General features: G+C 49.0%; 1 protein-coding gene across 1 annotated transcript in view; it reads right to left on the bottom strand.

The window, feature by feature from the left end:
• Nucleotides 1-25,312, bottom strand: part of LRIG1 (leucine rich repeats and immunoglobulin like domains 1) — a 91,025-nt gene extending 65,713 nt beyond the window's left edge. Inside the window, exon 1 of the mRNA XM_050313236.1 lies at nucleotides 24,917-25,312. Within this exon, the coding sequence (XP_050169193.1) occupies nucleotides 24,917-25,086 (170 nt within the window). The 5' untranslated portion in view covers nucleotides 25,087-25,312. The remainder of the gene's footprint in view (nucleotides 1-24,916) is intronic.
• Between the last annotated feature and the right edge of the window lie 941 nt (nucleotides 25,313-26,253).

Genomic DNA, 26,253 nt, shown 5'->3' with positions numbered 1-26,253 from the left:
ATTCTTTCCTTACAATCCAGGTGCTGTAGAATGCTATCAGAACAAGCATTCACACTTTTTTGGCACAACTCCTGCATTAGTTTTTGCCACTGGGAGAGCAGCAGGACACCAGCAAGGATGTCAAAGGAGATGGAGCTGAAGCTTAAGTCTCTGACCAAAAAAAACCACCACAAAGTCACTGAAGCAAAAATTAAATCTACTGCTGTTTTCCATAACATGCCAGCTTTCATGTTTCTTATATACAGCAGAATGTCACAAAGCATATATTCACACTTAAATAACTTGCACGTGTACGTGACTTTCACTACATGAATTTACAGACACACAGGCAGTTATAGACACAAACATGTACAAATCCATATATGCATGAGGCAATACAATTACAGTGATGTATATAGCTAGAAAAGCTTTATCAGGAGAGTTTGGGACAGCTGTACAGCTTATGGCTGAGTTGTGAAGAGCTCTAGTAAAAAATTTTTATTACACTCTGCCCCAACATATAATGTCACATCTTTTACAGAAGCACTATTTTAAAAATCTTTGAGAGATTTACAGTTTTTATTGGTGCTATTTTTCAGCTCCTTGCACTTACAAAGCCAGACTTCTGTATTAGGGCAACTCAGACTGCAGAAAGTCTCAAGAGAAGAGAAAGTTCTAGCCAATAAAATTTTAGAAAGCGCTTCAAATGAGCTTAATCTTCCCAGCTCTGATATCTCAGGACTTTGCAGGATTTAAAGACAAGGACTATTTGCAGTAGCTGCAGTTTTTTGCTCTTCAGGTCTCTTAACCTTTCAGGAGTCCTGGGCAAATAGGGCTCCAGGTGAGGCAGTTGCTCATGAGCCCACAGTTGCTCCTGCTCCATCTTGGGGGTCACTTGAGCTGAGCTCAAACCCTGCATTAGCATCAGTCAGGCGCCAAAGCTGAGCACACGATTATCCTTCAGATCAGGAAGGTATTTTTTCATCTACTTCAAAGGGCTATGATGTACTTTGCTGGATGGACACCTTGATTTATTATTCAATGAACTCCCTCGGATTTGTGCCTTTTCTCAGCTAAAAGCATCACAGCTAATTCAAAGGGAAGGTGGATGTTGAAGGTTAAATCAAAGAACAAACTCTTGCCTCTATAGATTTTCATCCTTTCCATGTTGTAAAGGGATGGAAAGGAGAACACTGCCCTATTCTTTTGCTATGGGCAACAATTAAGAACTCTTACAAAATTGCTGGATTCAGAAGGTATTTGGATAAGCTAATTTCTTCTTCTTTCAGCTGTTATTACTGGAATTATGCTGCTCCACTTGGCACTTGAGATCAGATTTTTGTTATAACTATCTTAGTTTCTGCTCACTAGAAGATGTGCATGTGCCAGGGGAGCTCCAGTCCCAGCTCAAAGGACAGGGAACCCCTTAATCTCAACAGATGCTGCATCAAACAACAGATTCTGCAGGAAGATATTAAAAGGCAGACAGATCCTTCCCTCTTGCTTTGAGCCCACTTCACTTGGGAATAATCCAAAGTAGATCCCATCTTCAAACTGCCTAATGGCCTCTAAAAACATTTTAAAAGAAAAAAAAAAGTCCCATAATGAAACTCCACATGGGTGGCCACCTGGCTGCACTGAAAATAGAAAAGCTAACACTACAATTCAGCCAGGAGCAGAAATACCCTCTCACTCTTCCGAGTGGTCCTTGCAAGCCCAGGCACTGTGCCAGGGGCTCACCATTCACTACTCACACTGCACCTCTCACGGGGCCAAGGGCTCCTTGGCTTCACACCAAGGCCTCGTGCTCCAAACCGTGATTATTTGGAAAACATGAATGCAGAAGGTGCTCCCAGGGTTTGTTACTGTACATGGAGGGCCACAGGTGCACTCACTCGCTTTGGAGAATTCAAACCGTGTCCTTTTGAGAGCAGATAAATTAATCTCTATGAAGAGAATAATAATAAGCAGCATCACCATTTCAAGGGAGTCAGAGAACAAATTCTAAGGGCTGGTGGAAAGCATTGCTGTTGTAAGAACAGACAGGAATGGGGGAAAACAAAGGTAGCACTTCACATGCAAAAGATGAAGAAATCCTGAGGTGAACCACAGTGGAGAACCCAAGGCACCCCACAAGAGGGGTCATGGAGGAGATGAAAGGGGACAAGCCCAAGGAGACCAGAGGGTAACAGCACATCGTGTGGTTGACGAGACAAAGGAACACCCAAGCAAGTCACAACCACAACTGTGCAGCTGCAGAGAACAGACAGTTTTCTCTCCTTCAGGCAGGTCACAACTTGGCTGTGAGATGCACAGTCTTCTCAGTCCTTCCTAAAACCAGGCACTGCCAGGGTTTAGATCAGAGGCAGGACCCTGGGTCAGACAGGCCACCGACCGCAGCCTTGTGGGAGCACACGCTACGTTTGCTCCCCGCTCCCAGCCTGGCCAGACTGCAGCAACACTGCATTCAAAAACACATTTTCCTCAATTTGTCACAGCAAGTGAGGTATGAAATAAAAATCTTTCCAGATCTTCCAAACACAAAGGCTCCCCCCCACCAAAGTCTTTTGCGAACCAATGAAAATTGCATAAAAATAAATTGCAGTGCATTTTATAGGGGAAAATCACTCTACTGCAACTGGAAACACATAATCTTGCTTTTCTCTAGCAAAACCTACAGGAAATGGTTCTGCAAAAGTTAACTAAGTGATACTGAACTTTCTCCAGAGTGTTGTATAGGAAATAACACTGAACAAATGACTGCCTGATTTAACCTTTTGTCCAGACCATGCTGTAAGTTGTACTGCAGAGGTATCTGGCTGATGTTAATAATCCTCTGGTGTATTCTCTAGAACTGCAGCAGAGAGAGCAGGTTATCTCACACATGCTCACCCTTGCCACAGCACAAAGCCCAGGCAGCCAATTGCTGATGAAAAACAGCATTTTACAATTTTCCCTTTCTGTGGCTGGCAGTTGGTTTTTATTTTGTTTTATAAGATGCGGTGCAAAGAGAAGAGCAGAGCAGATGCCTGCCTGTCCTGCACTTGGACCTGGACCTGTACTGGCAGTGCAGACATACCAAAGGTGTCCCATCCTTCTCCACATCTGTCAGACCATCCATCCATTTGTTTAGAAATCTCATAATGTGATCCCAGAGCATTTGTGGGTGAAACCCACATTAGCATCACATTTCTCAGCTCCACCACTAACACTCACTGAGCTTTTCTCCCTTTATTTACCACTTCCACCACCCCAGGAGGGGCTGCTTTGTGCAGCAGCAGGAGCCAGTGAAGGATCTTTTACTCCCAGGGCACCTCAGGACCGGCAGGTCTGCCAAGAAATCTGGTGTCAATATTTGCCTGGAGCTCTGCAATCACAATTCCACAAACTAAGCCAGGCTACCCTCCCATCCTTTCTCCCCCAACATCCTCATGCTCCAGTGGGGAGAAGGTGCTGCTGCAGATACCAGAAACGAGTCTGGGTTTCCGACTTTATTTCTCTCAGTCAAAGAGGAGGAGCCACAGCTTTTTATATGTGTAATACACATATACACACACATCTACTAAATCTTCAACATCTCACTCAGTCTTCACTTTCCATTAAATACACTGTATGGGGAAGAAAAAGGTAAGAAGACGAAACCAAGGCTTCTCCACATCCCCACAAAGCCTGGGTCCTGTGTAATTAATTGCTTTAACCAGGACAGAGCTTCTCAAGAGTTACAGAACACATTTAGTGCTCCATCACATTAGCCAGCAGGAAACCATTTCATGCTCTTTTTTTCAGCAAATTTGACACTACCACCAAAGCTCCAAGACACACAAAACACACACCCATAGGGGAGAGAGCCAGAAAATCTGTCTTAGAGCAAGGGAGGCTCACAATAAAATGACCCCCCCATAGAATGACACTGAATTCAATATACTGAATCAGCCACTGGGAGGAAAGCCAATACACAGGAATACTGCAATCAGCCTTGGGAATCAGCTCTAGTAGGTCGTTTCTTTTCCTGCAGCCCAACAGCTTACGTCAAGTCACATGAACACAATTACATAAACTGTACCTCTTCCATGAACACCTTCTCTGGGATAAAGGTTCTCATTTTACTCCACATAAAAACACTCTCCACAGGTTTATAAGCTTTAATTGCTATGAGAACACATAAAAAGTGCCCAAATAAGTCTATTTAATGGTTACACATTAACCATCATACACCTCCAGGCCTGTGTTATCCACCTATTTGCTAAATCAATAAACCACTTGTAGGCAAACTTTTTAGAAATGCTGCTGCTGCTGCTGAAAGTGTTCCATTTCTATTTACTAATAACTTCACGGAATTGACTGGAAACTCCTACCCAGGTCTGAAGTTTTCTGCTTAGTTCTACAGGAAAAGCAAGCTGGTTTTCAGCAAAAAGAACCAAAATGAGTATCTCTCCTGTGGTTTAAATTGGTTGCTGGCTCACAAAGCAATGCATGAGCAGTGGGGGAGGCTGGGAAGAACTTGGGTGAAGAGAAATGTGTGTGTGTCTGCAGAGTCAGAGCTCCTCTACACCCTAGGAAAACCCTGTAAGCCTGGACATCCAGGAGCAGGGAGGGAAGGTGATCACACAAGGACAAACAGGAAGCATCAGCAAGGGGTTTTAGGACAGCATACACCCAAAATATTTATTGACAAATAAAACTAAGGGCAATTGTATTCAGTGAGACCATTCCTCCACCTTCACCTGCCACTGCCCCATGCTGGCCAGCAGGCCAATTTGGCCAGTGAAGCATCATGCAATGAGGTGGCTTGTCTGAAGCTCCTGTGCATCAGCAACAGATGGGACAGCATCAAATACAGCCTTACCACAGTAGCACCTGAATCAGACACTTCACAGAAGCTCTGCAAGGCTGCCTGCAAACAGACCACACACCACCATGGAGGAGGGCAGAGAGCATTCCATTTACTGCCCTAGACCTGAAGGGACATCAGAAACCTGGTGCAGCCCCACTGCTCTCTTATTATTGCATCAAACACCTGTGAAATTTTACCTTGGGCACTGACAGATGTCCTCATGTGCTATCACCCACCTCACAGACACATGCAGTTGACAGCAGGGGCACAAAGCCAACTCCTGCATCCCCCTGCCTCCTCTGGGATGGGGAGAGGGCGGGTGAGACTGAGCCAAGCAGCCTGAGCGTGATGAAGTGTTGATCAAATCCAACTATTTCATAAAGTTTCTGGTATGCCCAACCAGCTTTAATGGTCTCTGCACTTTGCTGAGAAATCTGTGGGATGTTTATGAGAAGTCTGCAAATGGTTCCTTGGACACTTTTTTTTCATCCTCCTTAAGTCAGATGCAGTTTGAAATCCAGGGATGCACTCTGAAATCCCAGTGTGGCTTGATTCTTCAAGTGAGTGCTCTCAGTGTGGGCAATAGCACCAGAGCCCCACACCTCATGACGTGCATCCTTTTGGAGAAGGGATGATTCTACGGATGGGATCCTGAGTTTCCCTGCCTGTGCCGGGGGGAGGGTTGGAACCAAATGACTTAAGGTCCCTTCTGACCCAAGCCTTTAGGATTTCTATGATTCCACAATTCTAGAAATAGTTAACACCACTGCTTTTTCCCTAACCAGCACCCCTGACCCCATAGTTGAGGAAACATCCCTTCTCCCACACCACCTTCCCAGCCACTCACTTCCCAACCCATCTGCAGACGAGCTCCCAGGGGGGGCAGACAGACAGCAGGCACTTCACACCTCCCCACCATAAACCTGCCCAGAGCAATTATCCGGCCCTTTTCCAGCTGGGAACACATTGCTGCCTCATTTATAGCACCAGAGCTGCAAGGGCAGCAGGCCCCAGCTAGGCACGTAGAGAATCTGGAGCCCTTCAACAGCAGAGGAAACTGCAAACACAGGGGGCTCACACTGCCTGCCCCCCTGCCTGTGCCCATCTTAAAAAATTAATCCCAATCGTAAAAGCTGGAGCACAGCCTGTATTTCAGGCCAAATAATAAGGGGAGGCCTTTATAAATCACTATTTAGGGGGAGGGAGAATTATGAAGATTACTTAAATTAAACCACACAAACAAATAAACCTCTCTGTCTTTCTCCCCAGCCCCAATGTCGGCTGCCTGCTCCACGCATGTTATCTGCAAACCACAGGCAAAAGCCATTCCCTGCTCCATCCACACTGTTTCACAATCTGCTCGCTCTGAACCTTGTGCTACGTCAGGAATTAAACAAACATTTCCTCCTTCTTCGGGATTTCCCCCTGCCCCATCCAGAGCTGAGCTCCAAAGTCCAGCGGAGCACTGCAGGCACAGGGCTGAGTTGGAACTGTCAGCTCAGAGCTCAGCACAATCCCCACCACCTCCAACAGCCCCCCAAAAGCATCCATGGGGGCGTGGTAATGGTGACAAAGCACGCAGACCCCTTGTACTGGGAAAACCCAGGAGGAAAGCTGGGGGGCAGGAATCCATGGCAGTCTTCCATGAAAAAGAGCCTAGAAAACAAGAGATGGGCTCTGTGAAACCCCAAGCATCCATCCCCCTTCCTTCAAGTGAGGATAAAAATGCCACAGGCAACAAATCACTCCATTTATCATGAAAAACTGAGGAGGGGGTGAGACTTGTAGCTGTGCTCCCAAAAGAAGACAAGGCTGTGGACATGTCTTCATCACAATTAGTCTAAAACCAAGATGAGACCAGAGGACTGGGAAGGATCAGGGAGCTCCTGCCAGAATGCAGAAGAAGAGGCAGGAAGGGGAGAGAGATGCACATCCCTCACCCTTGGCTTGGGATCACCTGGTCCCAGTGCTGTGGCAAAGGAGGCAGCCCCACACACTCCCAAAACACACCATGGACAGTCAGCATGGGGAAGGAGAGCAATACTAAAGCACAACACAGATAATGGGAACACTCTGCAGAAGTCAAAATCTTAGTCAGCCCTGGAGACAAAAAATTGTCAGGAAGCCAGACTTCTTGAGCCCATTTTCATGCAGATTACTGGAGAGAGTAACTGCAGGAGAAAAATTCCACAGGAGTCTTGTCTGTGTTACCAAACAGGTTTATGTTACAGATTTGGGGTTTTACCTGCCTTTGAAATCCCTGCAAGGGCCAAAGCAGGGAACCAGCAAACCGAGAGCACGAGATAAACCAAGGGGCTGAACATTAGGGAACCAAGTCAGGTTGGCTGAATTTGTGTGGTTGCTACTATTTAATGGCAATGCCTCATTAAAGTCTGGGATAAAGGAAGCTTTTGTTAATGACCTGCTCTTTCCCTCCCCCACGTACTTTCCCTCAGGGTTTTGGGATCACATATAAAACACACACCCCCAAGCTCCTCAAGGGATTTTTTTTTTTCCCCAGCAAAGCTAAGGCTGACAAGACTTGACATTCCTGAAATGTTTAAATGGGGGGAAGAGGGAGAAACAACATTTTTTCAAACCCACTTTATGCATCAGAGACAAGCAAAAATTGGCCCATGGCCAACACAAAAATTTCAAAAATATTTGTGAGATCATCTGAAATACTCCCAATATTCCTGATGGAAAAGTCCCGAGCTGCACAGTGGACCCAAGCCCCCACGCTGAATACTGCACATTCCTGGAGGGAGGACAGAACAAAGACATAATCAAGGTGATTGACAAATCACCACACAGGGGATGTGGGTCCCTCCCCCGAAAAAAAGCCCCACATCCCAGGGACTTGGTAATGAGCTTGGGATTAGGAAACCTGGCTAATGAAGAGGCAAGGGCCAAGATATCCAATTTCTGCCAAATACCAGGGAAAGCACACTGCTATCAGTAGCCATTATATTAATTAATTCACACACCAGCCTATTTTGTAGCTTTTTCCAGGCTGGGATTTCACTTTCCCGATACTGCAGGACAGAACTGGGCAAGGGAAAGGGTGCAGATGGAGCACTACAGCCTGCCATAAAACCCACTGAAGGTGATACAAACCAGATGTGGATGGTAACCCCATGTGTTCTGAGAGGTGTTACAGCTCCATACGTCAGACACAGCACGTCAAACACTTCAGAGCAAGCACCCAACACCGCCAAAGCACACCGGAGAACTGGGAACATTTCACGGGGTGCAGAAGGGGTTAACAGGAACCCACCGAGCTCCACCAGCCAATTATTCTTCCTCGGTTTACTAGCACAGAAATTTGGGCATCAAAGAGGACCACAGTGTTCCACTTGTGCAATAAACTCCTTTCACCAACGTCACTTCACACTTTCTAGAGTGCAAAGTTCGCGCTGATATTGTTGGCTTTCTCGCTCGCTGCTTTTTGGCACCGTCCCGCCTGCCTGGCTGTTCATTAATATGCAATCAGTACATTAAAGGCTTCATTCCACAGGCCCAGCCAGGCTGCAACAGCCTTTTCCAGCAAGTGCTGTCTTGTGCAGGACAGAAGTGCAAATGTGTTTAGGTGCTCCCAAACAGTCAAAATTAAAAAACAATATTCACACCAATTGGGTTTTGCAGAACAAGGAATTATCACCATCAATGCCACTAGTGTCCACAGAAAATCTGGAAACTACACTGAATTTCCACTCATGCTTTACTCCTTCATGCAGCAGTTACACTGCTGAATTTTTGCACCATTTACAGACTGACTAATTGTAGCTACATGGCAAAGGCTGCCTCAACTCTGATGAGAAAATTTCCACTATTTGCATTTGAATGATGGCTCACTGGGATGCTGTGAACAGTCTTCCAAAAAATCCCACCTGTTTTTTTCAGCTATCCTCTAATCTTCCAGACTTGAGCAGGAAGCAGGACAGTCCTGCCTCATTTACCATCATCGTGGTTGCATGGAAAACCATGTTGCCATAGATCAAAAAAATTTCTGGTCTTTTGGGAGCACTTTCTGAATGGCTCCACTCCCCGCAGCCCTCACTCCTACCAGCTCCATCGCTGAGCAACACTCAAACCAACTCAGCTCAAGTTCCCTGTCGTTCTCTACAGAAAACAGCCCATCAGCTGCTGGCTAACAAGCTCCTCAATTAAACACCTTGTATTTCCTTCACAGCCTCCTCTTCTCCTGCCCCTGGGCTTGATCATTTCAGCCTCTGGTCCAGCCCATCCCCTCCTGGCCCACCCAGCATCACCTCCCGCTCTCCCTTCCAAACAGGCACAGAAAAATTACCCCAGCCTCCCATAATGTATTATTAAATCCTGTCTTATTTTTCTTTCCTAGGAGACTAAACATAGGCACTTAGTTCAATATAAAACTAAGTACATGCTCAAAACAGAACAAACAGAGTTTAATTGTAAGGAGTACTAAAAAAAGCACTCTGGTGGTTCCAGGTCATTTTAAGCCACAGTAATAAGTTTTCATCCCAGTTTTTCCAAAAGTTGCTTATGATGGAGATGAGCCCAACTGGAAAATCAAAATCAAGAATCCCTGAACTCTGAAGGAAGGTTTATCTCAGTTTAGGCCCATATCTGTGCCGAATACAGCACAGCCAAGTAACATTTTTCCATTACTTTTTTATCACTATTGCTTTGTGTTCTCCTCCCATGAGCACAAGGTCCCATGAAAATTTCTCCAGACGGCTCCCAGTCCCATAAATTGTTACAAATCTGGACTTACATCAGTGGGATTACAGGAGAGCAGACAAATGTGCACATGCTGAAGGGAGAGGGGACAACACAGCACTTTCAAACTGTGTTTCAAACTGGAGAGTATTTTTCATTTATAAATAGTTTACATTTTTTGGATCCAGCGGCAGACAACCCGCTCAGTCTGTACTGAAACCAAAGAAATATCATGTGTGAGCACTAACCACAGTGTAGCAGAGATAATAAACAACAGACAGGCAACCATAGGCAGTGAGGCTAGTGTTTTTGGTAGGGGAGGCAAATTAAAAAGACAAGAAACACCAAATGCAGCAACCTAATCGCAGCTAAAGGACTGTTAAATGTCAGAGGGACCCTCTCGCCCAAGTCAGGCTGCAGGAGTAACCTCCACAAGGGAGCCAGCTCCCTCCACCACACTGTACTCATGGTTTTAGGAGGTCTCAAACCGTTATCCCAGCACAAAAGAGGGCCCAATCCAGGTATCTGGAGCAAGGAGGGACAAAGTGCTGTCCAGGTGGTCATACCAGGCAGGTGCATAACATGCAGTGTGGGGTGGCACATAAGTCCCATGGCAATACTCTGGGTTAAGGTGCACAGGAATAGCTCAAATTCTGATCCAAAACAGACCTAGTACACTCTTCTAAATGTATGTAGCAAAGAACTACAAGAAACAGGAACCTCAAATACACTGTGCACCTTGCCATTCCCAAACGTGGGATGTGGTTGCATCCCACGGGGTGTGAAAACAACAGCCCACTCTCAGCACCAGGCGAGCGAGGGCTGCTCCGTACAAAGGTTTGCTGGGCTCCTTCAGAAGCCTCCAGGCTCGTGGACTTCACCATGAGGACCAACTGAGCTGGACTACAAACCTACCCCAACCTCTGCTTTCTCAGCAAGTATAAATAAAATTATCTGTGCTTTTACGAATGTTTTCGATATTACATTAAACAGTATCCTTATATCCCACAGAAGAGACAAGTCTTAAAAGGAAGCGGGACAGCTCTGCTTGCCAAGCTGAGAAACCTGGACTTGGAGCATCTCTATTGAAAAATCAGGCTGCCAAGACCAATTTGATGTGTTTTATTACTGCAAGGAATTCCACAAATATGCTGGCAACTTTGGAACGTCAGTGTGGGTTCCTAGGTAGGAAAAAACCTCCCTAAAGTACGCACTTTCCAGATTTCGCAAACATTTACCAGATGTAAATTCACGGGCAGTTCATCTGCCATGACAAGTGTGCAGACATCAAATCCAGCAGAAGAGGCTGAGCACCCATCTCTGTCGTGAGTGAAAGCCCGCAGCCAGATTTGCCCGGCTGAACAAAGGTTTGTTTTCAATTATATTTCAAATTCTTCTCACAATAACTGCGTGGCATCTGGCACCAACACATCTGAGCCTTTGAAGTGGTTCTTGACTTCAAGGGGGAAAGGGGGAGAGCACAAAAAGAGGGAATCAATCAGTGATTTCACTCCAAGTCAAGCCTCTTCTCTGAAGAGAAAAAGTTAACACTGCAATTCCCCAGCACTGTAACTGTGATAGAAAACAAACAAACAAATCAATCAAAACAAAATCCATAACTGGGTCAAAATACCAATGCTCTGGGATTTCACCTTCAGAAACAAGGACATAAGGCATGGGAGCCAGTGGTCCCAGACACAGGAGCCTTCCTGCCTCCTCCCCTTGGGTACTGTTGACACTCCACATCCCCTTCCCAGTCACTCATGCTCATGGCCTGTAATTAAATGCTCATGAGAAGAGACATCCAATGCACAAGCCCCCATCTCAGCAACAGCACAGTTAAGTCAGAACAAGGAGACAGTAGGCAAAGCTTGCTGTCACATTCCCCATTCAAAATGCCATCACTGGTCACCCAGCCCCAAGGAAAAGGCAGTGCTTCCACTTCCATAACTCTGGGCAAAAGCAGCATCAGCTCCTCCTGAGCTCTTCCACAGAAACTCACTGTGAATGTATGTTTGGAGCATCCATGACAGACCAGGACAGCAACACATGGGTGCTGCAGGGTGCCAACTACGAGCTGCTGGTGGCCACAAGACAGAATCACCTCTGGACACGTTCAGGAGAACATTCCCAGGAGCCTTAAGCAGGTTTCTACTGCCTGCAGGTAGATGAGCTGTCATTACATCCTTATTTCCCTTTTTTTAAGTCCACCTTTAGGTATCTAAACTCCTTCTCAGATCTAGCCTTAAATGACATTAAGACCACTGGGGAAGTTAGTGCAAGAGAAGGGCAAGCCTCAGTTTCTAAAATGTTTATCATTTTTATCTGACTTATTCAAATAAGCACAGCTGTGGTTTAAGAGCAACAAGGTGGCAGAGCACAGCAGCTCCCAAGACTGGGGATGGTGGTTTTGATCAGAATGATGTTCATTTAAAGAGGGAATAAAATGCCTTATTCATTTTTCCCAAACCATGCCCAAGTCCTACCAACTCTTTCTTAGGTCAGGCATTTTCCAGAAACATCTTCTGGCTCAAAACACTTGCAGAATTTCAAGAATCTGCTCCACAAATCTTGAGGCTGCTTTGTTCAGGAATGCCGACATGTGGGCAAAGGAAAACCAAAACGTTCCCTTGAATGCTGCAGAAAACTTTAAACCCTGCCCAAGATGAAAAACGCAGGAGTCAAAACTCTGAAGGAAGTGTGGGATTTCTGTAGCATTTCAAATATTGCCCTGGACACTTTCTTCCAGGAGGGGAAGGTGTCTTGTGCCAGGACAGCCTGCATGCTTTGCAAGGCTCAGGGCCTCCAAGTGCTCCCCTCAAAGCAGGGCTGGAGTTAGGAATGAATAAATAAAACAGACTTTCAGATCAAGTTTTCTTGGCCTTTATAGAGATGATCATGCTGTGAAAAACCTCTGGGCAGAGTCTCTTCTCCACAGACAGGATCCACCCATATCCCAGTGCCTCCCTATCCACAAGCACCAAAGGCCAAGCATGCACTTGGTCTTCTGCTTGCATGGCTCCTGGGACAATACTGGAGTTGTTCTCTGGAAACGGCCATTGCATTCCATGAAACTGAGAAAACTAGACCTCTAGCTAATCCACTAAGCCTAATGTTGACAGGCTTACATTAGGTGAGATGGATCTTCACTACCTTAGTTACGGGACCATTTTCAGGCTGAGGGGTCTTGCCCAAGCCAAGTCTCCTGCTGGCTGCCAAAGTGCAGCCCAGCTCCTGCCACATCAGCTTGTCATTTATTCCCACCCTGCTCCCCAACGAGTCCCCACAGACACCATGAGATGTGGGCTGGAGGGAATGCTTTTGGCAGCAGAACACCCATGTCATGGCAGTGGGCTAAACACAGACCAAAGGTGGGAAAGAATGACTGTGGCAGGCTGGGCACAGGTCAAACAGGCACATACTGCCCCAAAACATCATCAAGTATTACACACACAGCACTGGCTCACTTTGTCTCAAAAGCCCTCTGTGGAAGTGGCCAGAGGATGGTGAAGGAGCCAGCATCTAAATGCCCGGTAGAGGGAACAGTGCAGGAGGGCTCCCTCCTGCTTGTCCTCTGCCTTTGACTTGCATGAACCCAGACCTGAGCAGACATCCTGCAACCCTCTCCCAACACCAGGGAATGCCAGTAGGGCCAGCTCTGCTCCTTCACAGCTGACAGAGTCAGATGTCTCCAAAGCCACCTAAACAAACCAAGAGGAATTCTGCATTTCAAACCTAAAAAGCAAGGAAACCATCAAAAGGCATTTCAGCTATGACAGACAATAACCTCCCCAAAACATTTCAATGCACATTTTCAACTCACTCCCAATCCCACCCCAGTCCCATGAAGGTTGTTGCTGCTATTGTCTATCACACAGACGCGTCAGGAAACCAACTTCCAAGAGGGGCTGGAAATTTTCCTGCCACTGGCTGCCATCAGCCCAGGGAGCCCACAGGGAGGATGGAGGAGCCTGGAGGGACAGTGAGCCAGAATGAGATTTGGAGGGTGATGCACCCTGCAACAGGGAGGCAGACTCATGGTTTTATAACTGGCGGTCAGAATTACTCAGGAAACCATAGAGGAAGCAATTGGAAATTGTTGGACAGGGAAACTTCCCCATTCCATTTCCAAACGCGCAGGCTCATAACTCTGCACTGAAATCTTCTTTTAACCATGTCTCTCACAAACAGAGCGACATTAATTAGCACGCAGCTCCAAAAGCGTTCAGCTGCATCCCCCCACCCCCAAAAAAGGTAGTTGTTTTGACTTGAAGAAAAAGAAATCTCCGGCAAGCCAAAATGGTTTAATCACGCACAGCCTGTTCCCCAGCACGCCCCACGCTGGCATTACAACCTGCACACGGGGGTGCTTCAAGCCCTGGCCTTTGAGCTGGCTCGAGTATCCGCAGCTGGAGAGTGAAGCAAACACAGTAAACAGCAGGAACCGGAGCCCGGCCAGCAGCCTGTGTGCACCGGGGCTGCTGAGCGGGATGGGCTGGGCACAGGGGCAGGCAGAGAAGGTGTGGGGAAAAAGCTTGTGCAGTCTGAATTAAAGGAAAGCCTGGGAGCTGCAGTGAGCCCAGGAGACACACAGAGGGATGCAGCACGATCCCAGTGTCCCTGCCAGCTGAAAGGACAGCTCAGGCTCTTGTGGAGCAGACCACAAAGTGGTAGCACTTGAGACAAGTGCGAGGAGCCATGAGAGAGAAACACCACAGTAAACAGCTTGGGCTGCGATTTGGCATCTCCCAAGGATGCTGCCCAGATCCCTCGAGTAGCCAGAGTGGGAAGAAACCCCAGGCAGGCACCCCTGCCCTGCAAGGGGGATGCAGACACCCAGGGCCACTGCTCCCCACCCACAGCCCACCGCTCATCAAGCCATGTAGGCACCTTCTTCCTGGAAATCCTTCTTCCAGAGGAGCAGCAAGTCACCAAAAACAACTCCATGCTACGCAGTCACAAGGCCTTGCTGCTCTCTGGCTGAGACCTCTCCACTACACAAGTGGCACTATATACACAGAAAAAACACCATGTTGGTCCCCAAAGAGGCCTGGGTTTGGGTGCTGCTTCCACAGCATCCCCTGCTCAGGGGCACAATGCATGGAGTAACCCAGCACCAAACCCTCAGCTCCTAGCTATGGAAATTAGCTAATCCCAGCACCATCCCAGCAAGACCCTGAACACCTCCTCACAGAGGTAAGCACAGCCCTCAGCAGAGTCCTGTCTCACAGCTGGCTTCCCGTTATCCACTTTTCCTGCAGAGATGGTTTAATGGCACCACGCTCCCCCACAGAGATTCTCTGACGTCTCATACAGGATAATCTCACACTGCTTCCCTCCCCTCAGTGGGGATACAGCCACCCTCCTCAGCCTGCTACCTATGGAGAGACAGGCATTCCAAATTTGAGCTCACTCCTTAAAGTGAAGCTGGCCAACAGCATCAAAAGCTCTGGGGGAAGAGAACGGACATAAGCACCATGACACAACCTCCTTTCTCAGGAAATGTGGATAAACAGCTAAACCTGCCTCAGAGATTATTAAACCAGGGAGGAGCAAATCCAACTGTAGTTCTAAGCAGACAGTATAAGCCAAACACATCCTGTTAAATCTGTACAAGTTTCTGTCCAAGGAGATTAACTCACAGACCAGTACATGTCTCTGCTGGTAAGGTCAGCAAGGATCATACTGGAGCTCCTGGAAGAGGTTCAGCTCACCAAGGAGCCAAAAGCCAAGCAACTCCACTGGGGAACTGGACTCAGCCCCACAAACAGATGCATTTACTGAAACTGCAGGAGCTGAAGGAGTTCCACGCACACCCCTGTGGGCTGGAGGGACAGGCTGCCAGCTCCTTGTCCAACAAGCAAACCAAATGACACCACTGGAGATGGAACTGCTCAGAAACCAGGGGCAAAGTCTCAGCAGTGCAGACCTGCTCCCAAAGCAGAACACTTCTCTTTGCCCACTCACACAGCAGAAGTGTAGTCCACCTATTTTATTATAACTTTCTAACTTACTGTAACAGTAAAGGTTTATTCATCTACTCTTACGAAGAGAGTCATTCAACCCCCTTAATTTCATCAAGTTCAACAGCTTTTGGGTGGTCACCATCTCACTAACAAAGATTGGAAAGGGGGAGGGAGGATATACAGGAGTTTTACAACCATGTGAAACAATAAAGGTGGAACAGCTCTCACAAATGCTTCCAAATCAGGGAAGTCTAGAAATACACGCTATTTTATTTACTGATTCAATGCAGAATGGATGCCCTACTCCAAAAGAATCCAAAGGTATTTGAAAGCCAAGAATTCTGACTTACAAGACTTGTTTAAGGAGGAAAAAGGAGGAACAGAGTTGTTTATAGACTAACAGACAGAAACAGCATAAAAACATGTTTAGCAAAGGGAAAGTGCAAAATATTATGACACCTTTCAAAATAAAACATCATATGGTTTATTTAAATCTCCTAAAACAAGAGAAGTCTCCCCATTTTGCCAAAACAAATGAAATACAAGTGTGGATGTGACTCTGCCCCTGGCTCAGAAGGGGACAAAGGTTTATGTTGAGTTACAGAGACAAATAGAGCACAGGATGCTCTCCTCGCTCCTCTACAAGGCCAGACCACAGGCAGCAAAGAGCTGAGCACCAGCCAACTGCCCTGTGTCAGCAGCAGTGGGTTATTTCTGCCCTGCCCATGACTGTGCCACCACCAGACAGGTGCAGGAGTGATGAAGTAACTGGGCATGAGAGAAGGGGAACAGGATGAGGAACATCCAGGATCAGAAATACCTCCTCATCCTCTGCAAATGACAGAGCTCACTGTTAACATGGGCCACGAACCCAATCCTGCCATACCCCCCATCCTCACACCTCCCTGGGGCTGCAGAGCCTGGTGAGAAAGGAGAAAAACCCATGGCTCAGGGCACTTTCTGGCTCCAACTCAAAGCAACCACCTTATGCTGCAGAAGAACCAAATTCAGGTTGCCTGCTCACGGACTGGGCTGCTGCAGTGAGAGCTCATCCTGTCCAGACAGCTAAAGGATATTTTTTAAGTCTGTGCTAAAGAAAGGCTTCTGGAGCTTTTTCACAGCTCTGGAACCCAGGTGGGTCTCAGCTGACCAAGACACAGCATAAAGCAAGCACAGGCTGCCCGGGGCTGCTCCCCAGACAGTGGAGAAGAACAAGCCCCAGCCTCCCCCCGCACACAGCAGAGGAAGGAGAGGCACCAGTGTTTGGACAACTGGAACACATTTAGGGGGCAATTTTTCACAGGGCCTCCAGCCAGGCCGTTTCCTACGATCACCGTTTTATTACCCGTGATACAACCCACAGACCAGCAGCTCCCCCATCCAAAACACCTCCCACCGCCCCACTCCTACAAGGACATCACCCACACCGAGCCTATGGGGGGCCTACTCACCCAGGGTACCTCCAGCAACTACAAGACAATGCCCAGTAATCCCATCATCTCCATGCCAGTATCTTCCACCAGTTCAACCCCAGTACCCATCTGTGCTGGGCATCAGCCGAGCACTGCCACACCTGGCCAGCCACCACTTTTTAGGAGTATTCTTTAGATGACAGATAACACAGAAAACCTGTGTTTATACTGGTGTGCAGCAGGCTAAAACAGGCTTCAAGTGCAGTTATAAAACAGCCCAGCACACCAGCTAGGCAAAATGTGTTTGGAACTCACAGGGCAGTATTTGGAGAGGCTTGTGAGTGGCTGGTGTTGATGGTAAACTCTCCAGAGCAGAGGAGTATTCACAGCATTGAAAGGCAACAGGGGCCCATTCTGGCAAGTGCCCATCCCAAAATCACAGGCTTTGGACAACCAGACAGAGATGTCAGTGGTGAGCATGGATCCATCTCCCTGTGTGTGGGCAAGTGGGAAGCAGCACAGCCCTGACTTGGCATTTTGAATTTCTCATTTCCTTCTTGCACCTGAGGATTTGTCTGCCTTCCTGCAGGGAGCAAAAAACTGCAAGCTGAAGGAGGTGGTCTTGGAAAAAGCATCTTAATTCAAGATTTCACAGCCAAATTTCCACTGAACTCAAGCAGGGTGTTCTCTAATCTGAAAGGATTCATCTGAAAATAGGCACCTTCAAAGCAGAAACATTTGCAACACAACCAAGTACGGCTGAGTAGGATTTACAAGAAGGAAAATTCAGGATTCAGGAAAATTTAGGATTTACCTAAGGAAAATTCACTGGAGTATACATTCAAAGAATTTGTAGCTCTACATAAAACGATTTGATTGTTAAGTGCCTCCTACACTGTTCCTCCTGAAATCCATGCAAAGCTACTGTGGGGAACTAGAAAACTGCCATGACAGATGAAAATAACCAACTGTCCTGCCTGCACGTCCAGCATGGTTAATATTAATAAAACCAAGTAGATGGCTACAGTTTGAGACCTGTCCTTCAGTTCCCACTCAAACTGAAAATGCAACCACGTGGAAGTGAACCGTGCTCCTGGAATTGGATGTGACACGTCATCAGGTCTTGAGAGGTATCCCTAAAATAGCAGGGCCTGCTTCTAGACATCTCCAAAATTATACAGTTGTGGCTTGAGAGACAACGTGCTGAAAACATAATGAGGGAGCATAACATATTACATATGTTGTGGTCCTGCTCTGAAGCTGGAGGAGGCTGGGGTTGAAGGACTTGGGCTGCAGCACAGGACTTGGTTAACTATTAATGCATGACTCAGCTATAACAATAATAGGTATTTCATGTGATGCATTAGCACAACGGCATCCCGGTCCTTGACTTAGGCCCCTAAGCACTGTGGAAAAAAATATCTCAGAGCACATCGTTTAATAGTTGACGTATCAGGAAACAGGTTTGATTCACACTTTAGTTTCTTCCTGCACACTCTGGAGCCTCACTCTGCTCGTTTTTTCATGTGCCACTAAAAACCAGCAAGTGACTTCTGAAAAGAGCTACAGGAGATGCCCAGGTTTGCATGAAACCAGAACCCAGACCAAGGTGCTTTATTTATTTACTGTTATTCACCAATAGCAGATTCTATGTTAAATGGATCCCCTCACCCTGAATGAGGTGCTAATTCCTGCCCAGCCCCGGTCCTGCAGAGCTGATGAACCCGAAGCCTGGATTTTTCACAGATGGCTCTTCGCAGCAACATTAGTCTAAATTATCTCTACTCCGCTCACGCACATGACCCCATCCAGCTCCACACTGCAAGACAAGGGAGTCACACCGGGTGATTAGGTTAGCAGCACAAAATGATTGTGTTAAAAGCTGATGAGCTGAGCTAACTCAATCCAAGGTGTCTGGCGGGGCAGCCAACAAGATCAATTAAAAGCCCTGCAGCCCTAATTGAGAGTTTCTGGGTTCCCTGACACACCAGTCAGGGACAATACACAAATCAGGGGTAAATACACAAACTCTGAGCAGAGCTGGCTACCGAGGAATGAAAGCCCTCATCCCAATTCGCAGCCACTCAACCTTCAAGACACAACTCTAACTCCCCTTCAAGGCATCAAAGTAATCGGAACCCAAAGACAGGCACTGCTGGGGCATGCCCAGGGTGGCACCCAGCAGTTCCCAGCTGCCTCGCAGAGCCAGTGGCAGATGCACATATATTCATGAGCCCAGGTGCAAGCACAGAGTAAGGAAGGCATTTCTCCAGCACGGAGAATTCTTGGGGGATTGCCTTAACATGAAGACACCTTTAACCCTTCCTTCCAGCAGGCTCTTCTGCAGCTATACACAGGGAACATCCTTCCAGTGCTCTCAGACTTCCCTGCACCAGGTGAGGCTCACACCAACTAGAGCCCCCTCTCAGCAAAGCGCTTCTGCATCCGCCTAAATCCCCAGAGACAAGACTGCAACACCAGCTTAACTTAAGCAGGGAAGTGAAATCTCACCCATGCTCAAGGAAGCATTTAAGTACCTGAAGTGCTTCATTGAAGTGTCTGGGCTCCCAAACCTATCAGTTTACCACCTCTGTAGCTTCTTGATGCCATCAAGCAAAGGGACAAGAACCTCATATTTGCTCCTTGAACTCCAAGCAAAAAATTTTATCCTGCAAGGCTCAGCCATACCCAAAACTTACATCCACACAACTTCAGAGCACTTCACACAAGTAAAGAAAAAAATACTAAACTGTACCTAACACCTAAAATAGTTGGGTTTTTTCTAGAGAACAATTGATGGTTGTTTCGGCTGCCTACTGAGATGCTAGTTCCCCTGCCCTGGGAATTTTCCCTCTGCAGCTCCTCCTCCCCCAGCTCCCAGACCATCCATTCTCCCCTTTTCAAACTGCACCCATTGTAAACGGCACTGAATATTAACACAGCCCATTGAGCACTTGCTCCTTTTGTATGGGACCCCTGCGTTTCAAATTGCAGTCACTGCAGAGAGGAAAAGTCTCGAAGTGATTAAATGCCATGAAGTTTCTCAAAAGGAGAGAGGAATATGCAGAGGAGGCTGAGGGGGTCCTAGAGCCTTTCACTTGAAGCCAGGGGCTTCAGCGAGAGCCAAAAAGGCTTCTTGGTGGGGGTATTTTATCCTTCGTTAAGAATCTCACGTGTATTTCTAATCCTAGTCCAATGAGCCGCTTTCTGCCCCGGCCGAGGCTCAGTCCGGGATGAACAGCAGATGCAGAGGGTTTGCTGTTAACTGTGGCTCTCCTGTAAGAGCTGATAAATACTGAGGCATGCTGAGGGTGGTCAGCGAATCCACCAACACATGTTCTCACAGGAGGGGTGGATTTACTTGCGAGCACATGTATTTATTTGTGCTTAAGCAGCAGGCCCACAGAGGCATCATTTTGCAAGGAGAGGCTCTGCTGTTACCCACCAGGGCCAAGCTCCAGCGCAGGAACTGCAATCCCTTGGGGTGCAGAGCCATCCTGCAGCCCTGGGGCTGGAGACTATCCCCAGCAGGACCACTGACAAGGACAATGGTCCAGGAAGCACCAAATCCAAGTGTGGAATAGCAAGCCAAGCAGGATTTCGTTTTCAAAGCACCACCAGCTCCCAGCACTGTCCCATCTGAGCAGGAAACCCTCCTTGTACCATCATGGAGGAGGGAGCCGCTGGTTTTGCAGCGTTTCTTTGGGTTTTTACTCTGTTACCCCAGGAGGAAGGAGGGAGACCAGCCACCTGCACCAACCCACATCCCTGTCCCAAGCCATCCTTCAAGCACTCGGTGAGGTCTCTGCAGCTGCACAGGGCCAGGCACCAGGAGCCCAGGGTGACGATTACTTAATCTTTGTTCCATTATTTCAGCAGGCCTGGAAGTAGGACATGCAGGAGAGGTGCTGCCAGCAGCACTCCCCTCTCCCAGCAACTGTCAGCAGGACAGTCCCTGCACCACCTCCTTTTCCAGCATCTGCAGGAGAATGAGTTATTCCAGAGCTCAAGAGCAACTGATGTCCTTCTCCCAAAGTCCCATGCAACCTGCAGCAGTACAGCCCATTACCAAGTAAACTTCTACCCTCTAACATGTGAGAGCAAAGCAAAGAGACCTGACACATTAAAACCCAAGTTTAGCAAGAAATATCAGTTTATTGGTAATTTTGAGCACAAACATTCAGTTTCGTTGCCTTTAACAATATCTCTTTGTATGTATACACTTGAACACAGCAAGAGTCTGCTCCTGACTTCTAGTTGAAATGCATTTCCAGGCCCTAAAACTACTGACAGGGACCCACAGGACTTTAAAAAGCATCCAGACACTTTGCCTGGATCTCTCCAGAGAGCAGCAGCACCGTGCAAAGAGCCAACAGCCACGCAGCTGGTGCCTCGGGGCAACTTATCCATATAGTCAAACCCTGGGAAACAGAGAGCAGCTCTCAGCCCAGCTCTCCTGGGCACTTGAGGACCGTGCATTTTCCCAGACATGCCAGGCACATGCACACTGACAGAGAGGCAGAAGGGTCCAGGCACGGATGCTCAGTATCCCCAAAAACATACCCTAGTCATTTGGATCAAAAATACACAATACATCTGTTTAAAGTAAGAACTTCCTTTCCTGCAGCCCATACCAGCAATGAATTGGCTATCCAACTGCAGTCTCACTGCCTTGAAATCTTCTCACCAAAAATCCACACCAAAAATACTATTGCTTTGTCACTAAATAGTAAGGAAAAACAATACACGATGCCTACAGGAAATATCTTCTGTCACTCCTCAAACATTAAGATGCGTGGAGAGACAGAAGCAGAGGATGCCGGGGGATGTGCCATGTCCCCAGTGCTGCTGGAGCCCTGGCCTTTTGGAGCATTAAACATTTTATACTTAAGCTTGGCCCCGCACTTTATGCCGCACTTTACACTCCAATGCGGAAACAAGTTTCAGACTTGAACACTTAAAGACACAAAGCACCTTGAGCATCTTCCAAGTGAGGCACCGCAAAGGATCCCTGTGCACAGCAACTGCCCAGCACAGTTTGGCTCTGCCGACATTCCCCATGGACCTTTCCCAGCTGCAGAGCTTGCAGCAGGCTGGGTGCTGGTGCAAGGACAGGATGGGTCATGGCAGAGTGTTGCAACGTGCCCTCAGCAAGTCAAGCACACTTATATAACTGGCACACAACGCTGAGGTGTCCGCTGCTTTTAAGAAAAACAAAACAAAACCAACAAAAAAACCAAAATAAAACAAACAGGAAAAAACCACCCAAACCCCCAGAATAACAAAACAAAAAACCTCACACATCTTATGCCACACTACATTAACTGTAAGCGACTGCAGCCCCTCTGCATATCAGTTATTACTTTTGAAAGCTTGGGAGAAAAATTACAACTACGAGCTCTACTGCCAACAGAGAAATAACAATAGTTTCCAAAAGTCCCAGTGCTTTTCCTCGGTACTGATAGTCCTGTTGACAAAATACGCGCCGTGATTAAGTCTGTTCCAGAACCCTCCCCGGCGTGCCGAGCAGCATTTCCACCCCTACAAACAAAAGCTTTATCTCCAACACACTGAAAACCGACTCCAAGCACTGCCCCGGCATTGTGGCACTCGTTAGGAATAAAGATAAACTGCTAAGGAGGGACTGTTCAATAGAGTTTTAATGAAGTTAAAGCACAGCCACCACAGTCACTGGAAACTGGATTTATCCCGTCACCCATCAGCGATCGAACCAGCCCGAGCTTATCCCCCCGGGGGAGCAGACACCTCCGGCGGGACACAGCCTGCCCAGAAGTGATGGAGATGAGGGATGCACAGCTCCAGCATCACCCATCTCACCCCAGCCTGTGGCTGGGGAACCCGCACTGCCCGGGCTGCCCTCGAGCATCAGCCATGGACCACTGCAAACCCTCACGTTACCCCAAACAAACAAACAAAAGTAACAGATAGTTGCAGAGGTAACTTTTCTCCAGCACGTGGTGCTTTTATAGAGGATATTAAACTACTAAAAGAGTTAGCAACTCCGCAGCAAAAAAACCAGCATTTATGATCCTACCAAGCATGAAAAACGTGCTTCATCTTGGTTCCTAAACTGAAATAAGCAATTTTAAGCAATTTTAGTAATTAGAAACAGTATTGCTTTAAGAACGAGCGTATTTACAATAGCTTCAACGTTTGCTTTTTATACTAGCTATGGAGTAGGAAAGAAAGCCTTAATTTTGCATTTTCAGATACGAAAACCATCACTTTAACCAATTCTTTGGCTAGTTTAGAACAAAGTTACAAACCATATTTCAAGTGGCTAAGCGACCAACGGCCCACAGGTCCGCAGCAGAAGATTTATACGTGCTATTACCTTACCAATAAAATTCAAAATGAACACAAGACACTCAAAAATCTGTTCCATATGAAAAAGACACTCCTGGGTATTAGCACTCCGGAAAAAAAAACACACAACAATAAATTTGTTCTGTCTGGGCTATTAACGCATTTCCCTGCCCGAACAAAGATACACTGTCCTATTTTAAGAGGTGCATGGGAATGCTGGAATTATGCTGACAAGACTAAAAGCTCGCTCTGAAAGGTGCCCACGGCTGAGGGAAGGATCCTTCAGAGTGCTCAGCAACAGGTGAATGGGATGAGTCAGGGTTTTAACGCAGAGGCCACACGTTCCTCTCGGTATGACACCTGATAATTTCAAGTAAAAGAAGGCATTTCTGCAGCCAGAAGTGAATACCACCAGGAGGATCTGACAAACCTCTAATAATTCTTCTTAATAAGGAGCTGGACGATCTCCAGCAACACTTCAGTGACCGTTCTCTCTCCTGGCAGAGCTGAGAAGTATCTATTACAACCAGGGGTTTTATAGATTCAATAATCTATAAATCTGTTCAAACAGCAGAAAGGCCACACGACAGAAGCACTGTTTTCCCTCTCAATTCCTGGATCCTTATTTTCCAGAGTTTTACTCATAGTCGAGGGCACTTTTTACAAGTTTGTGAGCATACACATCCTTAACTCTCTGTCCTCCTGGACTGTCAAACGCCTTGAGCTGTCAAAGCCTTTCTCCCCCGAAGTTCTCGAGCTTCAAGGTGTCTGATGTTTTATTCCAGCTTTTACCAGCCCAGAGCAGCGATCACACAATCGGAGCGGGAAGTCGCAGTGCCCCCGTCCTGCGCTTGGGCACGTACCTGAGCACCTTAAAACACCCTTCTAGGGATAAAACCCACCCCACAGTGCTGCCCCAACCCCCAGGTGCGGGGCTCTAAGCTCTGCTGCCGTCCAGGACACACGCAACGCTGCAGGTTAATGACCTCGCTACACGGACAAGTACTTGGGGAGCGCCGCTTTCACTGAAAAACACCTGGATTTTATCGAAACACCCCAACAGCCCGCGACTCCGTTTCGACCTCCCCCGAAACTCACACCCTAAAAAGCTGACAGCACGGAAGGGCCAAAAGGGCGATCGCGGCCCCGGTCCTGGCGGTCCGAATTCGGCCACCCCTGCGCGATGCTGGGCGCGCCCCGCTCCCAGCGCCGGGACAGCGGGGATGGATGGATGGATGGATGATGTCCTAATAAGGATTCGGGAGCCCACGCTGGCCGTTATCTCCAGCAGATCCCATCGTTAAGACACCAAACCCGCTCCCAGCTTCCCTTCCTCCGGGACGCCCGCCCGGCGCAGAGGGAGCGCCAGCCCCGCACGGGAGCGGGCGGCGGGGGCAGCCCCGAGCTCCCACCTTTGTCGCGGGACCGGCATCGCTCCCGGTGTCCTCCATCACCCCGGGCGGGACCCCGAGGGGGACAGCGCACCGCGGGCCAAGCCCCGCACCGCGCCCGCAAGGCGGTACCGCCCGCTCCGCTCCGACAAACCAACCACCCGGAGTTTTGCGGGGATTTCTGCTGGAAGTTTTCCCGTCGCTGACAACGCGCCAGCGAGCGCAGGTTCGGCCACCCACACACCTCGTCCCCGCGGGTGCCCCCGCGCCGCTCGCCCCCCGTGCCCGCAGCCCCCCGGTACTCACACGTGCCGCGGCCAGCGGGGCAGGTCCCGGGGCAGGGCGGGCAGCGCCAGCCCGCCGCATCCCAGCGTGTCCCCGCCGCAGGAGCAGCCGGCGGGGCAGCCCGCGGCGGCGGCCGAGCCCAGCGGCCCCAGCAGCAGCAGCAGCAGCGCCGCCCGTGACGGCAGCGCCATTTTGTATCCGGCACCGGGGCAGCGTCCGCGGCGGGAGGAGGAGGAGGCGGCGGCGGTGGCGGGAGCGCTCAGCGCCGCTCCGCCGCCCGCACCATCGCCTCGCCCGCCGGCCCCGCGGGGCGCTCACGGCTCACCGGCATCCACCGCCGGGCGGGCACAGTGCGCGTCCTCCGCCGCGGAAAGCGCCTCCTCCTCGTCCTTTCAGCCGGCGGGCGCTGGCGCTGCCCGTGCCCGGAGCGCTGGCCGTGCCCGCCGCGCCGTGTCCCGGTGGTGCCTCCGCTCTCTCCTCCCTCCGTCCCGCCCGCCCCGAGCGCCGCTCGCCGCGGACCCACGTTGGCCACACCGCAACATGTATGCGCGCCGCCCCCCGCGCGCCCGCCCATTGGCTGCCGGGCGGCCCCGCCGCGCCGCCATTGGTCGGAAGCCCCCCCCGGCGCGCCGTCGCGGACTCCATTGGTGCTCTCCGCCTGTCAATCAGCGGCGCCGGGGCCCGCCCCCCTTTGCCACTCCAGGTGTGAACGCGCCCCCCCCCGCGCGGCGCCTCTTAAAGGGGCCGCGCCCGCCGCGCCCTCCCCGCGGGACGCGAACCTCCCTCCCGCGGGTGGGGGAGACCTGCTGGGACACCAGGCGATGGGGGCTTCCCTGCAGCCCAGCGAGCCCTCCTCTGGGCGCCGCGAAGCGCCTGTGGGGCCACACTCTCCACAGTGTGTCCTGCCACGACCCCGTCCACGCGATCCCCGAGTGGATCGATCGATCCACGCTGCTGCGCTTCCCAAATATGCCGCTGTGTTTGGAAGCCCAGCACACGGCAGATGTAAAAGGAGCACACCCGGGTCGAAGTGTGACTCACCAAGAGCCGCACCGAGAGCATCACGGGCACAGCTCAGCTCAGAGCATCGATACACCCCACGGACTGACTTTAGAGGCTGCTTCTGAGCTTAGTGGAGAGCGTCCAACTGGCTCTGGTCAAGTTTGGATGTGGCTCGACACAGCATTTAGGGGAGGACACTGTTGGAAGGCGGGTGGGAGTGTGGTTTAACCCCTTACACCAGGAGCTGCCTGGGGAGAGAGGGCATATTTTATGGAGAGAAACACATATCACAGCATCCTCACCTGAATCTCAACCATACATTACTGCTATTACTGGCACAGCAGTTCCCCGTTCCT

This window comes from Myiozetetes cayanensis, unplaced genomic scaffold (genome assembly GCF_022539395.1).
Source record: "Myiozetetes cayanensis isolate MyiCay16 unplaced genomic scaffold, myiCay2020 scf18, whole genome shotgun sequence".
In the NCBI taxonomy this organism is placed as follows: domain Eukaryota; kingdom Metazoa; phylum Chordata; class Aves; order Passeriformes; family Tyrannidae; genus Myiozetetes; species Myiozetetes cayanensis.
Note: the sequence above shows the minus strand (reverse complement) of the source record. Positions and strands in the feature narration are given on the sequence as shown.